A 13,828-nucleotide genomic window follows, 5' to 3' on the forward strand; every position below is an offset into this window, starting at 1 on the left:
TGCAAAATGCAGTTTTACATCTTTTCATTATCATCAGATATGAGCCATTTGGACGTTCAGGGGCTCTGTAGTGAACGTGGAAACACTGTCATCTTCTACAACATTGATTCATCAGTAAAACCCATGGAGTTGGATCAATGACAGTGGATGGAGACAGTTGTTCTATGTTTAGGTAATGATATATTTGCTGAAAAAAATCAATTTTTCTTCAGTTTTCTCAATTTCTGATATAACCCTCAACATCTACATGATCAGCAAATCAAATATAGGAAAATATATGATTTTCACTGAAAAGATGCTAAATACAGAAGATAATATTACAATAAATAATGACAAATCACTTAAAAAAGGTGAAATCTAGAGAGAAATTTATTTAGAAACTACCACAAAAGTAGCACAGGGTCTTTATGGGTTAAGACATTGTCTGAATTTAACACCTGCTAAAAGCCACATTGTCAGGGGTTAATATGGTTAGATTTCCTTTTGGAGTCTATTTGCCACACTGGATGATAAATGTTTGTGTTGACATAGTCATGGAGTGTAAATCTGCTGAGAGTATCTACTTCTTGCTTCTGTCTGGGTTAAAGCCTGACACATAAATCCAGGACAACAGGGACTTCATGGTGCATTTAGGTGCATCTCAAACTCTGAAATCTATACTCTGATGGCCACTGAAATTAAACATGTTTGAGTTTCAAAACCTGGTGGATTTCTTTTACATTTTAGTTTGCCACACGCTAATTAGGAGCATTTTAAGATTACAAAAGAAAAGTGTAAAAATGTCAGATTGTACAGTATAGCTTTAAAAACAGCACATAAAACTATTAGTGAGCTATTCAACCAATGTACATAATCAAAACAAACCATGTACAATAGCCAAACTGTTAATTAAAATGTAAATTGGGCAGATAAATAAGAAATAAAGTATTCAAAGACCAGCAGTGAAATATGGCTTCTATTAAACAATGGAAAACAATAACAACAACAACAACAATAATAATAATAATAATAATAATAATAATAATAATAATAATAATAATAATAATAATAATAATGATAATAATAATAATAATCCTACTATAATGCATGTTCTGTGTCCAGCGTCCGGCGTCTGATTGATGTTGCAGCACGGGAGGGCGTTTGCACACAATGCCGCTGTTGCACCACAGGAGGGCATTTTAGCCACGGGTACAATGCTGCTAATAATAATAATAATAATAATAATAATAATATATGATGATGACAACAACATGATGTACATTAATGAGCCTCAAACACTTTGATGAAATAGTAAGCTGTTTAAATTTATTTACTATGTACAATATCACATCTGTAGTACTATGGTTGACTATGTCAATGTTCAGTTCAGGCAGAATGCATTGATTTGTGAGCTATAAAGTCCAGAAAGACACAGTTAGTATGTGTTCGCAGAAAATCATTGAAATCTAGACACTGGTGACCTTGAGTTTGACCCTTAAAGGTCACTCAAGGTCAGATGTCATGGTACCAAATGAAAGTATATATATGACTTCCTATCAGTACTCAATAGTTACTATATTGAGATCTGTAACCATTTCCATGTTATGAACAACTACAATATAGCCCTTTATAAGTAAAGGTAATTTTTTATATTTAAAAAATTTGTCAAAATAAAAAAAAATCTAAAATTATCTAAACTGTGAACAAACTTTGTAAATATTTTCCCAAGGGAGGTACATCAAAAATTTTAAATGAATCCGATGAGTAATTTCATCTGAGATGTTTGAAGAAATTGTTAATGAAGATGAGAACAACAAAGACAACTACTAAGATGACCATGACAAAGACAACATACAGCCCACACCTTTTCAAAGCTCCTGTAATTGAGGCGCATCCATTTGTGATAGTTTAAGTGGCTGTGGAGAGGGTGGTAAAAGTCTGACGAGTGTCTGGGTCAGATCATTTGTAGCACCTCCCTACATCAGCCAGTCTGAAGCAGCAGCCTCATCCATCAGACGCACATGCACAGGTATCATTTTCCTGCAATAAGTAGAATAAAGGCTGACGGAGGCGGGGAGAGCCAGAGCGTCCTTCTGATCTACATGGTCTTGCTCTGCTACTGTGCATGAGTCAGAGATGACAGCTGGATCCTACACATCTGACTGTGGACTTTCCATTTCCTGTCTTCTCATGTTTGTCTGACACTTTAGCTCTTTTCCATTGTTGGGCATGGGTTTTGCAGGCGTCAAATGTATAATGACAACACCATGCCTGTGACGCTGAAATTTTAAAGCTGTTCATGAAATAGGTTCAGCTCCAGGATATAAAACGCCTCAGGGAGTGTCCATATTATGACTGTCAGACCTAAGGAAGACAGATCTCCTGATTTTTCTGGTGCAGCTTAAGGTATGCGATCAGATAAAATATTCAGGCCAAGATTTAAGCAGTGATATTTCAGATTTAGGCAGGATTGCAAATTCTTGTTTAGGGCAGTAGCTGAAGAAAACTTTGTGTACTCTCTACATTCTATACATCTGTGGTGCTGGTACAGAAACAGCACAGTGACAATATGAGGCTGGTGAAAGCCCAGAGACACTGCAGCTTCCAGATGTTTAACGTCAGCACCTGCTCTGCTCTTACACTAAATTTTATTTATAGATTTGTGTAGCATATGTGAATCTGCAAACAGCATTACTTTAGCTCGATTTCGTCCTGGACTGAAGTCAGGTTTAAGTCTAGAATGTGGAGTCACTGATGTTCTTGCTTGTAGGGAAATGTCTGATTTGTTTTTATTAGTGATGAAAAAAACTTTGTAGTGGGTGACTCACTTGATCAAAAACAAGAAGATATCACTTGATCAAAAACAAGAAGAAATCAGGTGTTCATAAAAGATAGGAGTGGAATGCATTGAAAACAAAAGTCTTATTTTTTTCAAAGAATAAAGATCATGTTGTCAGGTATATTTCTTACTGAAAAACTCTAGTAATCCATCTAATATTTAAAATAATAGCTTTCATGATTGTGGAACATGACCCCCCCCCCATTTTAGTGAGATCTCTTTCACAATTTCTCATCTAAAAACTGTGGCATTTCTTTCTACTTCTAAGGCCTATGGTTGATGCTAGTTTTAAGAAATCTAGCTAAACATGCAAAATGTGTTTATTGCCTTAAGAAGAAGTAATTTAAGAATAGCTGGCTTCTTCTAAGTATGGCTCAAATATTAAATATTACAAACTGTTTTGCATAGGGTGTTTGCTTGCAGTCTGGGTGTTTTCAACAAAAAAAAAAAAAAGAAAAAAGACTGCTCTGGAGATCACAAACAGACAAACACCACCTCCTCCATCAGATCTTGGTGCAATTCCCAAAGGAATCACTTCACAAGATGGAAAATGCACCACGGTTGGATTCAAACAAACTAAAGGCTACACGTAGAGGAGCATCCTAGCCTACGTACAACACAGGTCTGCAGAGTTCACCCTGATGACCACAAAAACTATTACCTTATGAGGTGGGACAAAGGTCCTTACAGGTTCAATGTGGAAGCTTTAGTGAAATCTAGTGGTAAAATTGCTGAACCCCCCTGGACTCAGCCTCCCCTATGGTGACTATTAACAACTCCAAACAACAACCTTGTTCATAACTGTGGTCCACACTCAAATGATGAAGAAGAAAGACAACCAAGAAGTCCACACATAGCTACTGTGTAAACATGGTAGATGCTGTGGAAGGCAGCCTGCTTCCTTTGCAGATATAAACAGCCCATTCTAAGGCAATAAAAACATCATTCTTGTTTTGCAGTGATCAAAAAACAATAATGAAAATCACCTTTTGCTTCTTCAATTATATGGCTCAGTATTTTGAGTACTGAAGAGTACTGAAAAATGAGCAAATCACTGCTCTACTGCGTCGAGAAAACCTTTTATGGTTAAACAAGAATCAAACTTGTTCCTCATTTGGACTAAAAAGGCAGTGTTAGTGACTTCACAGAGCTTGGTTTTCCTTCCAAAAACATTTCAACATCTCTTTCACATTTAGAAGCTGTAGCAAACAGAGGAGCAAAGATACAACCTTTTGTCAATTATACTTGTTGCTGCTAAATGTAAAACACGTCTATAAAGTGCTTGTTGCAAAAGCATTCTCTTCTCCTGTGGTTTTGTTCACAGCATCATTAGTGATAATTCAGTTTTGACCGAACTATCATTACTTAACAGGTGACTTTGAAAACTCCCTAATAAAATGTCTGGTTGGACTCACCACATGGAAGACCTGAGCATCCTGACTGGTGGTGAGGACCATCTGGGGCTGGAGGCCGGACTGGAGGAAGAAGCCGTGAGCTGACACTGTGCAGCCACCACTACAGAGAGGGAGAGAGGGAGATGAGAATGGATGTCAGCATCAGCATCACATGGAGATACAGTAGATCCCCACCGGGAAGGTGCTGCTGTTAGTGTTCGAAGTTTAGCCACTCACCACCTCCTACTCATTTCCTCTTGCTGTAAAACTGAAGCATTAATCTGTCTCTGCCTGTCCACCAACAGTCGCCTCCTGTAATATTTACTTTAAAGCGGACTGCAACACACAGGAGCTAACCTGAAGGAAATGACTTAAGCCGACACTGACACTGATATCCAACCCATACGTGAAATACATATGAACATGAGGAGTTCAGTGCAGGTCACTACACAGATGTGGAGCATAAGGACTTTGAGCTGAAAATTTAGACCAGGGTTATTACAATTAACAAAAGAAGACCAAAACTGGTGGAGAAAAATATGTTTAACTAATGAAAAAACAGACAAAACAACTTAAATGCTAAATGAACGACAAATAAAATAGAACTGCACATGAAAAAAGCTTCATTTTTCATTTAACATTAAAAACCAAACCAAAACTAGTCAGTTCCTCAAAATAAAACTAAATCTGGAAACCAAACTGATTCAATAAAAGCTAACAATAATGATAATAATGATTCTAAGGTGGTCTAAAAATAAATTTTGAATTAGTCCGCGCCTCACCTGACAAATGAGCGTGATGGCTGGATGCTGTTGATGATTGGATCCTGGTTGTAGGTGAATTGAAACGGTGCATGGCGCTCCACCGAATCGATACTGAGCTTCACTGGTTGCTTGGAGGGAACGGCATGAGGAGGCGTCTTACAGGTCAGCATGCTGAACGACAAGCTGATGGCAGAGGGTAGGGAAGGGGCAAAGGTGTGAGGATGTACTATTTTGTCATTTTCTTCTTCCCTACATTGAACTAGTCCTACTGAAAAGTATTAACCATTCCGGTTTAAGTGTGAAAAGACAAAAAAATTAAAGCCCTAAACCTAACCAGCAGAAAATAGAATTGAAAATGCCATAAAATGTGAACTGACCTCTGGATCTTACAAGCTGCTTTACCCACAGTCACCTCTCTCTTGTTTCCGGTGTCCAGGAAGGCTCCTCTGATGGTCAACATTGTGTTTCCAGACTTTGGCCCGAATGTTGGGAAGATTTCATGGATCACCGGGTCCTGCATGCAAACATGAGACATCCACCAAATCTGACTAATGTGTCTTTCAGTCTCATCTAAATTGATGAGACTGAAAGACCAAATAAACATGTATTTAGCCATGAGATGACACAGATATGTTTGTTCATCATGTGCACCGAGACAAGAGATGGGAAATACATTGTTATATGATGTAACCACAGTGATGCCTTCTTACCGGGGACTAGTCTGTAGGATGTAAAGATGAAAAAGAATGTTATTATTGAATGTAAGTGTTTAAATGAAAGTGTAAGCTAATCAGTTTATTGAAATAGTAGCAAGTGATATGACATATGCTTACGTGGGAATTTGGTGAATATTAACATCTGTATTTAATATCAGCAGAGTCTATTGCTGAGGATGTACTTTATCGCCTGTGCATATTGTTGGAACATCGGTATAAGGTAATATTGGAGTTGCTGATTGCAATTGGCTATCAGCAAATAAGAACATGTCACTGATGGAAAGAAAGATCATGAAGATAAAAGAGACCCACAGAAAAAAAGACACTTGTGTTAACTGTGAGCCAAAATGTTATTTTAAACACTGGCCCAGAAGTTCACAATTGGTGTATCTGTAGGGTTCTTTCTGGGTAGGTCTGATCGATCTGGATTTTTGGAGTTTTTCCTTGCTGAGAAGGAGGGTCTTATGACGGGATGCCCTGGACATTAATCCATTCCCTTCTTCGACTGTTTATTTGACTGTTGTTTGTTTTCATATCCAACTAATTCTGTAAAGCCCTGTGTGTCTTTTTATTTTTATGTTTTTATGTTATATATCTGTTGTGAAGCACATTGAGTCTGCCTTGTGCATGAAATGTGCTCTATAAATAAAGTTGAATTGAACTGAATTAAAGCATCATATGAGGATCAATGGAGTCTTGATCCATGATTTGATTCACACGTTCCTTACCTCTAATGAAATGCAGACAAGTTAACCACCAAACTAGTTTTCTTTGTTTAGTAAATATTGTTGAAGCTGATTACAAAATCTGTATTTTTGCATCGATCACTCCACATTTTCCTGATACAGCTGTGGTGTTTTATTAATTATGCAGATTGCAGCTCTAATTTTTCTGCTCCTTCCTGAAGGATTCAGAAGTGCTTTCACTCAAACGCATCTCAAAAATGTCTGTATAAATCCAACTTACTGCATGTCAGAGTTTGAAAGTTAAAACTGCAGATCACAGGCTTGTGGCAATTCTCTATCATTTTGTTCTTCAGCAGATATATAATGCTTTGCACAAACTTTGCAAAAAAGCCCCAATGTTTCACTATAAACAGACTGAAATAAAGTCACTAGTCTAGCAACGTGTGCTCATGACTATGCTACAAACCCATAAGTTAGTGCAAACATCTCTGTAATGTACTGTAATTACACTAATGAAAAATGATGAACTGATGATGAATAATGAACTAATAAATCTTAGCTGAATAGATATATTGTATGATCCATCTGAAAAGAAGATCATGTGGCAAATTAAGGTTGATCCCCAAGCCTACATTGGAATTACATCTCTAAAACTAATTTACAGTGTGAGAGCATGTGAGAACCTAGAAATGTCTGATTAATACGATTCTTAATGGATTTGGTTTTTGGTTCTTTAGAGTTGACACGTCTATCTCTAAACTAATTTCTAAGCTTTTATCTGTCCACTTCTTCTATTTAACTTTATTTTATTTTTATGTTCATTCACAGTATATCTCCATAAGAAGATCTGTCTGTCTTATTCACCTTTACATATTAGGAACAGTTTGACAGAATGACCACAAAGAGTCAGACTGATTAGATTATAGGGACTAAATATCAAAGTCAAGACATTTTTTTCCAAACACACAGCGGCTAGTCTTTATAATGCAGGGAATTGATCTGACTGAAGTTGCGGTTCTTGTTAATGTTCAAAAATATATTTCTTTTAAAATTTTAATATACGTTAAACTTGAAAATATGTTTGTAGAATTGAACTACAATTGGCTAGTATTTTGTTTGTTACACTACTATTTCCAGAATGGACATAAATGGGTAACACAGCTATATGCTTATGAAAATTAAAGAAAAACCTGTTTTTGATTGTGCAGATTAAGGTAAGTTCCTAACTGGTTTATGCTAACTATTATATTCCTCTTTTAAAATTTTAATGAAAGTTAGACCTGAATTAGATTACATTATATTAGATAGAACTTAATTGATCCTACATATTAACATGCATATATGTTTTATATATAGTTTAATAATCACAGGATAAGTTATAATAAAGTGATAGCAGTGATAGTAGTCATAATGATATATAAGTAGTAATAATAATAATAATAATAATAATAATAATGATAATAATAATAATAATAATAAAATTAATGCCTGTAGAGTTAAAATATGACACTAATTACACTAATGTTTCCAGAATGGATATAAATGGATAACACACCGAACTCTGCTGATTAGTTCCCTGATGGCATCTAGACCTCAGAGGCTGTTTATTACATCTAGCACAAAACTATGATATATATGTGACTAAAATATGCATTGAGATGGTGGCTGCATTCTAATTATGCTTTGCACTGAAGTCTTCTAATCTCCTTTCAATATGTGACATTCTTTTGTCTCCTGTGCTCATTTTCCGTAAAGTAGATGTGTAAATCTACTTTGCAGATGTGCAATTTCTTACCACAAAGGTGAAGCCATCCATCTTGGCTACCTTATTTCCAGTCGTAACCTTGACTGTGTCTCCTGATGGGGTGAAGTTCCCACTGAACACAGGGGAACACTGCATCTCAGTCCACCTACAACCCCCCCAAAACAACACAAAGACCAAGCATTATCCACTGTCCCGCAGCCCAGCATTTAGCCTAATTAAATGATCGTCTATTGCCCTGGAGGAACACACAAAGGGCCCATCTTCTTCTTCTGGGAGTGAGTAGGCAGTGTTCTTATTTTTTCCAATTTGTAATGATCTTGTTTGTAGCAAAAGGGGGCTTTTCAATGAGACATGGCCCCATTGCATTTGACTTGAGTGAAAAAACTGGATCCAGCAACTTTTCCCAGCAATTTTTCAGTTAGGGGAGTCATGTGTTGAAGCAGCAGCAGAGAGGGGTGGAGGGGGGGTCTTTAACATTCTTACTTCCACACAATAATGTCTGTTAAACCAACACTGCTGCTACTGGATGCCAATGTACACATCCCTTTATCTTATAAATATACTCTGTCCCTTTTTCATGCAGAGGGTATGCATGAGCATCCCTACACAGAATGCACACGTAGATTTGACATGAATCACAGACCTGTGATTGTATCCATCTTGTCGTGTTAATTTGCAGGGAGCCCCCGCCACCTCCACTGAAACCAACGAGGCCTTGAAACTCTCTGTCTTGTCAAAGCCGAAGTTCTGTCCACATATTGTCACAGCTGTAGAGCCCCGTATTGGTCCAGATGTTGGCCAGATCTTAAAAAAAACCCAAAACAAAACATTTTAGTTGCGTTAATATACTTGCATTAATATAAACAGAACAAATCACTGGCTTGTTATCAAATGAAAATTTTGCTCATCATTTAGATTCTGTCAAATCTTAGAAAAATTCCTGCTATTTATTCTTTGGTTCTTGTTTCAAAGAGGACATTCCTGGTCCTCTGTTTCATGCTTTTTTATTCTGGTGGTTATGTTTCCATCGTCACACATATATAATATACATTTAACACCGGAAGAAATTTGAGGCCATTTCATCAGGATTTGTCTTTGTTCATTAATTTTAAAAATGACACATTTTAATATTTGACTTTATTTATGTTTAATATGTGATACTGAAATATATAAAGTTGTCTTTTTTATATTGATTGTGTTTCTCTGTAAAAGCTGATCTGAAAACATGGCCCTACATCTGATTTTCAGGTCTAAACAAAATCTCTTTCACAGAGAGGGTTGTCCCATAGAGCTGACTGGCACTGTGTAGTTTCTACACTCATATGTTATCTGTTGTGTGACCTGTATTAAACGAATGTTATGTCTAATGGCCAAAAAATTATAATCTCAATTTCTTTTTCAATGACATAGATTGTTTTCAATTTTATTCAACTGATTTCCGGCTACAAGAACTGCAGAAAAACATGATTGGAAAATACTCACTCTACTAAATCTATATGAATGGAGAATCACATTCACCGTTTATATACTGCAAGAAGCAAACAGGGTGAATTCTGAATTTTTGCTGAACAAGAAAAGTCTCCAGAGGAATAACCTTGATTTTGTGATGTAGACATTTTCAGAGACCAAAAGCTCAATTAACTGAATTAATTTGCTATACTTCTCAACCCTAGAAGAAAAGTTACCAGATACGCATTGTGTGAGAAATATCCTTACAACCTTTGTGCACTGTTTACAATGTTTTCACACTAGGCGTTTTTACTAGTTCCTGTGTTATAAACCCATGTTGTTTGTTTCGGGCAGTGAGGGTAGTTGGGCTTAAATAGGGACAGTCTGACAGCATGAGGCTCAGCATTAAAATTCGAGAGAATGAAAACCACTATGCAATGTCTGGCTGTAAAGGACCACGCTGCTGTAAAATCTCCACCACAACCTTCACAGACACAGAGACAACCTCACAGGTTCAAGAGAAGTATTACATGAGTTGTTTTTGAAGTAAGATTAAAACTAGACAAGCCAGAAGGAGAGAAGCTTTAACCTGATGTGATCACTCAGTAGACGTCCCAGAAACTGAGCCAGCACCAAGATGGAAAGTTACTTAAGATTTGATGTGAGGTTCAGGTTATTAGTGTTGGAAGAGTGAGGAAATGAACAAGAAATAAATGAAGTGTCTGAAAACAAAAGTTGACAACAGGCAGTGATAATATGTATGCATCCTCCAAAGGAAAAACTATTTGCCTAAAACTGTTTTATGTCAAGCGAAGTGTCCGGTGTTACCTTGGTGATGACAGGGATGCAGAAGTCCTGTGTCCATGTGGAGGGGGCTGGGCACTGGTGGGCTCTGGTGCAGCGCCCATCACACCAGCCACATTCTGTCACCCGCGATGACAGCAAACAGGATGTGCATGTGGTCAGCTGGTCACACCCAGGGCCAATCAGAGGGACCTTCGTGATCTGAAGAAAGAAGGAAAAATGTGACATGTAAAAAGGGTATGTGAAAGTGATAGTGTAATGGTATGTTTGACAATAGTGGAGGTCTATCAAGCTTTAGTACAGAAAAAATACAAGACCACAGACTTTATTTTCTGTAATAAATGGAGCTCTCCCTAACTGTTAGCCTTAGCGAACATCAAACCCACTAGACATTGAGAAGAGCCATTTCTTTGCTAGTTTTTTTGTCAAACCCCTTCCTGTTATGCAGAGGAAAGAACTAGAAAGAACTACTGCTCATTATCATTGCACCCATATTCTAAACACTTATTTTGCTGCATATAGCATACAATATGTGTATATTTACTATTACAGTTGTAATGACTGCCAATCTTGGAGGTTTCTTCAATTTTCTTCCCATTTAAGTTTCTCTTGGGATGACTTTTTCCTTACTTGGACTGTAGGTTGAAGGACAGAAAGTGTTGTCTTTGTACACATTCTGTGATTTGTCAAATTGGACTATGTAACTAAAACTGAACTGAAATGAATCAAAATTGAGATGGGAATCCAGAATCAGTTTCAAACTGTCAGATCCATCAAATTATGTGTCTCTATGCTGATCACTTCATTTTCTTGATGCATATTGTTCAGTTGTGCTTTGCAAAACAAATGAAATCCAACCCTGTCTACAATGTTAGAAAGTTGACGAAATGGTTTAGAGTGACTTCATTTCATGGTCATGTCCCTAAAAAAGATCCTTTCAAGTACAGAACATTTCCCCAAGAAACATATTTACCTTTTATGCTTCTATCCAGGGTAAATATCTGGTGTTAAAACTGCAGATTGCAAATTTCTGCTTTATTTCTGCAGAGAGAATTGATGATGAACAGGTATCACAGCAAATCCCTAAAGGTGTACTTGCACCTCACCTTGTTTCCAGTGGCCAACAGCAGAGATCTGTGGGAGATGTCACCATCCAGCAGTGCCACGCTGGCAGAGACGGGCCTGGAGTCCAACTGGATGTTGACATGAGGAGAGGCGAATCTGGAAAACAGCACCTGGAGGGATCACATTTTAACAGGCTGGTTATTGATGAGCTCATTTTACCATTAAATCATTAAATCAATCCATCAATTTTTCCAACTAACCAATAAACTAATAACATCAGTACAATGTGCAATATGTCAATAGTTTTTCTTCTTGTGGCTGCTCTAAACCTTGTTATAAAACATATACAGGAAAAAGTTTGGCTTCTACAGACACTGCATCTGCTCCTGAAAATTCATTATAATCAAACATAAGTCATGAGGTGCACAAATATGATGTAGGTTAGTGTTTTCTTGAAAACAGCTCATTCTTTGCAGGAAACATGAAGTAAAAACATTATCTGAGGACACGTGGTTAAAAACTGAGATGACATTGATACTGTTTTTCATATTTTCACTGTTGCTGCATTATGCTGGAAACGTTTCCCACTGTTGTACACCGATACAAACCATAATTTAAATGCAAGTGAAAGGTAATACGCGTTCTGGAAGATGCAACAATAGACACGGCACAGTGTTACATGAACACAAACGGGCCTGCAGGAAGGCAAAGTGGAAGGTTGTGGTGCAATGCCAGCAGCCTTTGACTGGTGGAAGGAAAATGATCCAGAGTATGTCATCACTCTCTGAATAATGCCTTCAGCTTCTTTTAATGGGAACCAGTGAAAAATACACACATCCAAAAGAAAAATATACCATTCACCGCCAGATTCAAATGATAAAGATTAAATGAAAACATGTTTTTGTTGAGCCATGTGTTTCCATGTGTTTGCGATGAAGAAATGGGAGCAGCACCCTTCTCACATTTTTGGTGTTTAATGGTAATTCCATTTTGCAAAAACAGCAGTAAACTATGACAAAGCATGAATAACTGTAATCATTGTGATCTTTACCTCCTCCAGGTGGTATTGTGATCACTTTGCTTTGTGTGCATGCATGTTTGTTTGTTAGCAAGATAACTCAAAAAGTTATGGATGGATTTTCAGGAAATTTTCAGGAAATGTTGATACTGGCACAAGGAAGAAATTATTAAATTTTGATGCTTTTCTTGTTTTAGAGTTGCAAACATTTCTTTTGAATTTTTAGCCTAAATCCTCAGGCTCCCTTGCGCTTTTACCACTTGATAGTTTCAGATTCCCTCTATCTATTACAGTCTGTAATGACTGCTATGCAGCTAGGGACGCTGCATGATCAGAGGTTAATCTTGACGGTGTCTTCGTACCTAGGTGACTGTGTCCCGATAGATAATCTGTTTGGAAAGGTGGTCTTCCAGTCTAAGTACATGACCAAACCACCTGATCTGCATGGTACTGAACACCTTGATTTCTGCCAGGTTGCTATATCTGAGTATATCTTGGCTGATCCTTACCAAAATTAACCACGTTACACTCAGTTATTTTTTTTCTCTTTGCTACTAATAAAAACTTCTGTCTCTTCACCACATTGTTTTGAGGTATATGGATATATTAACCTTTGATACAGCAGGGCAGCAACTCATTTCTTTGTGTCTAACCTTTGAGTATTTGCATGAGGATGCTCTTGTTTTTGTAAGCTTGTATATGTGTAAATTAGAAAAAAACTGACACTGCTACATTTTTTTCTTTAACAGTAAATTGTGATATTAAAAAAATGACAAGATGACTTAAACAGGTTTATTTGGAAAGGATTACTTTTTCTAGAATGACTATATAGATTTTGTGAATCCTTGAATGCATCAGTACAGAAAATATATATATTTTTAAATACTTAAAAAGTTTCTGTGTTTTTTTTTTGAGTCATCTCTGTTATACTAAATACTAATAATACCAATAATAGTACTACTACTACTACTACTACTACTACTACTACTACTAATAATAATAATGGAATGGATTTCTATAGCACTTTTCAAGGCACCCAAAGCCCCTTACAATATTGATCCATTATTCATTCACATACTGGTGGTGGTAGCCACAGCTGCCCTGGGGCAGACTGACGGAAGCATGGTTGTATCTGATTGAACCCAAGGTCCTTGTTCTTAGTGCAAATCATCCCTTTGTGAACTTTAATGCTATGAAATTAGTTTCAATGTAACAAACTGTGCTTTGAAGACACTTGGAATAAAATGAGGTGACTGAACACACTAGGAGACTCATAATGAATGCACTTAGAATGAAGTATCTGTTTTGGGTCGACGTCTGCCTTTTTTTTAAAGCCAGAAATCCATATT

The 13,828-nt window shown here is 36.9% G+C and overlaps 1 protein-coding gene across 2 annotated transcripts in view; it reads right to left on the bottom strand.

Annotated features, from left to right (window-relative positions):
* met (MET proto-oncogene, receptor tyrosine kinase) overlaps positions 1-13,828 on the bottom strand; it is a 123,743-nt gene that overhangs the window by 53,415 nt on the left and 56,500 nt on the right. For both annotated transcript variants that reach the window (XM_030137375.1, XM_030137374.1), the window contains exons 4-10: positions 11,503-11,631; positions 10,421-10,597; positions 8,787-8,947; positions 8,174-8,288; positions 5,354-5,490; positions 4,995-5,159; positions 4,234-4,333 (exon numbers count right to left, since the gene is read on the bottom strand). In XM_030137375.1, coding sequence (XP_029993235.1) covers positions 4,234-4,333; positions 4,995-5,159; positions 5,354-5,490; positions 8,174-8,288; positions 8,787-8,947; positions 10,421-10,597; positions 11,503-11,631 — 984 coding nt within the window. The remainder of the gene's footprint in view (positions 1-4,233; positions 4,334-4,994; positions 5,160-5,353; positions 5,491-8,173; positions 8,289-8,786; positions 8,948-10,420; positions 10,598-11,502; positions 11,632-13,828) is intronic.

This window comes from Sphaeramia orbicularis, chromosome 6 (assembly GCF_902148855.1).
Source record: "Sphaeramia orbicularis chromosome 6, fSphaOr1.1, whole genome shotgun sequence".
Lineage (NCBI taxonomy): Eukaryota > Metazoa > Chordata > Actinopteri > Kurtiformes > Apogonidae > Sphaeramia > Sphaeramia orbicularis.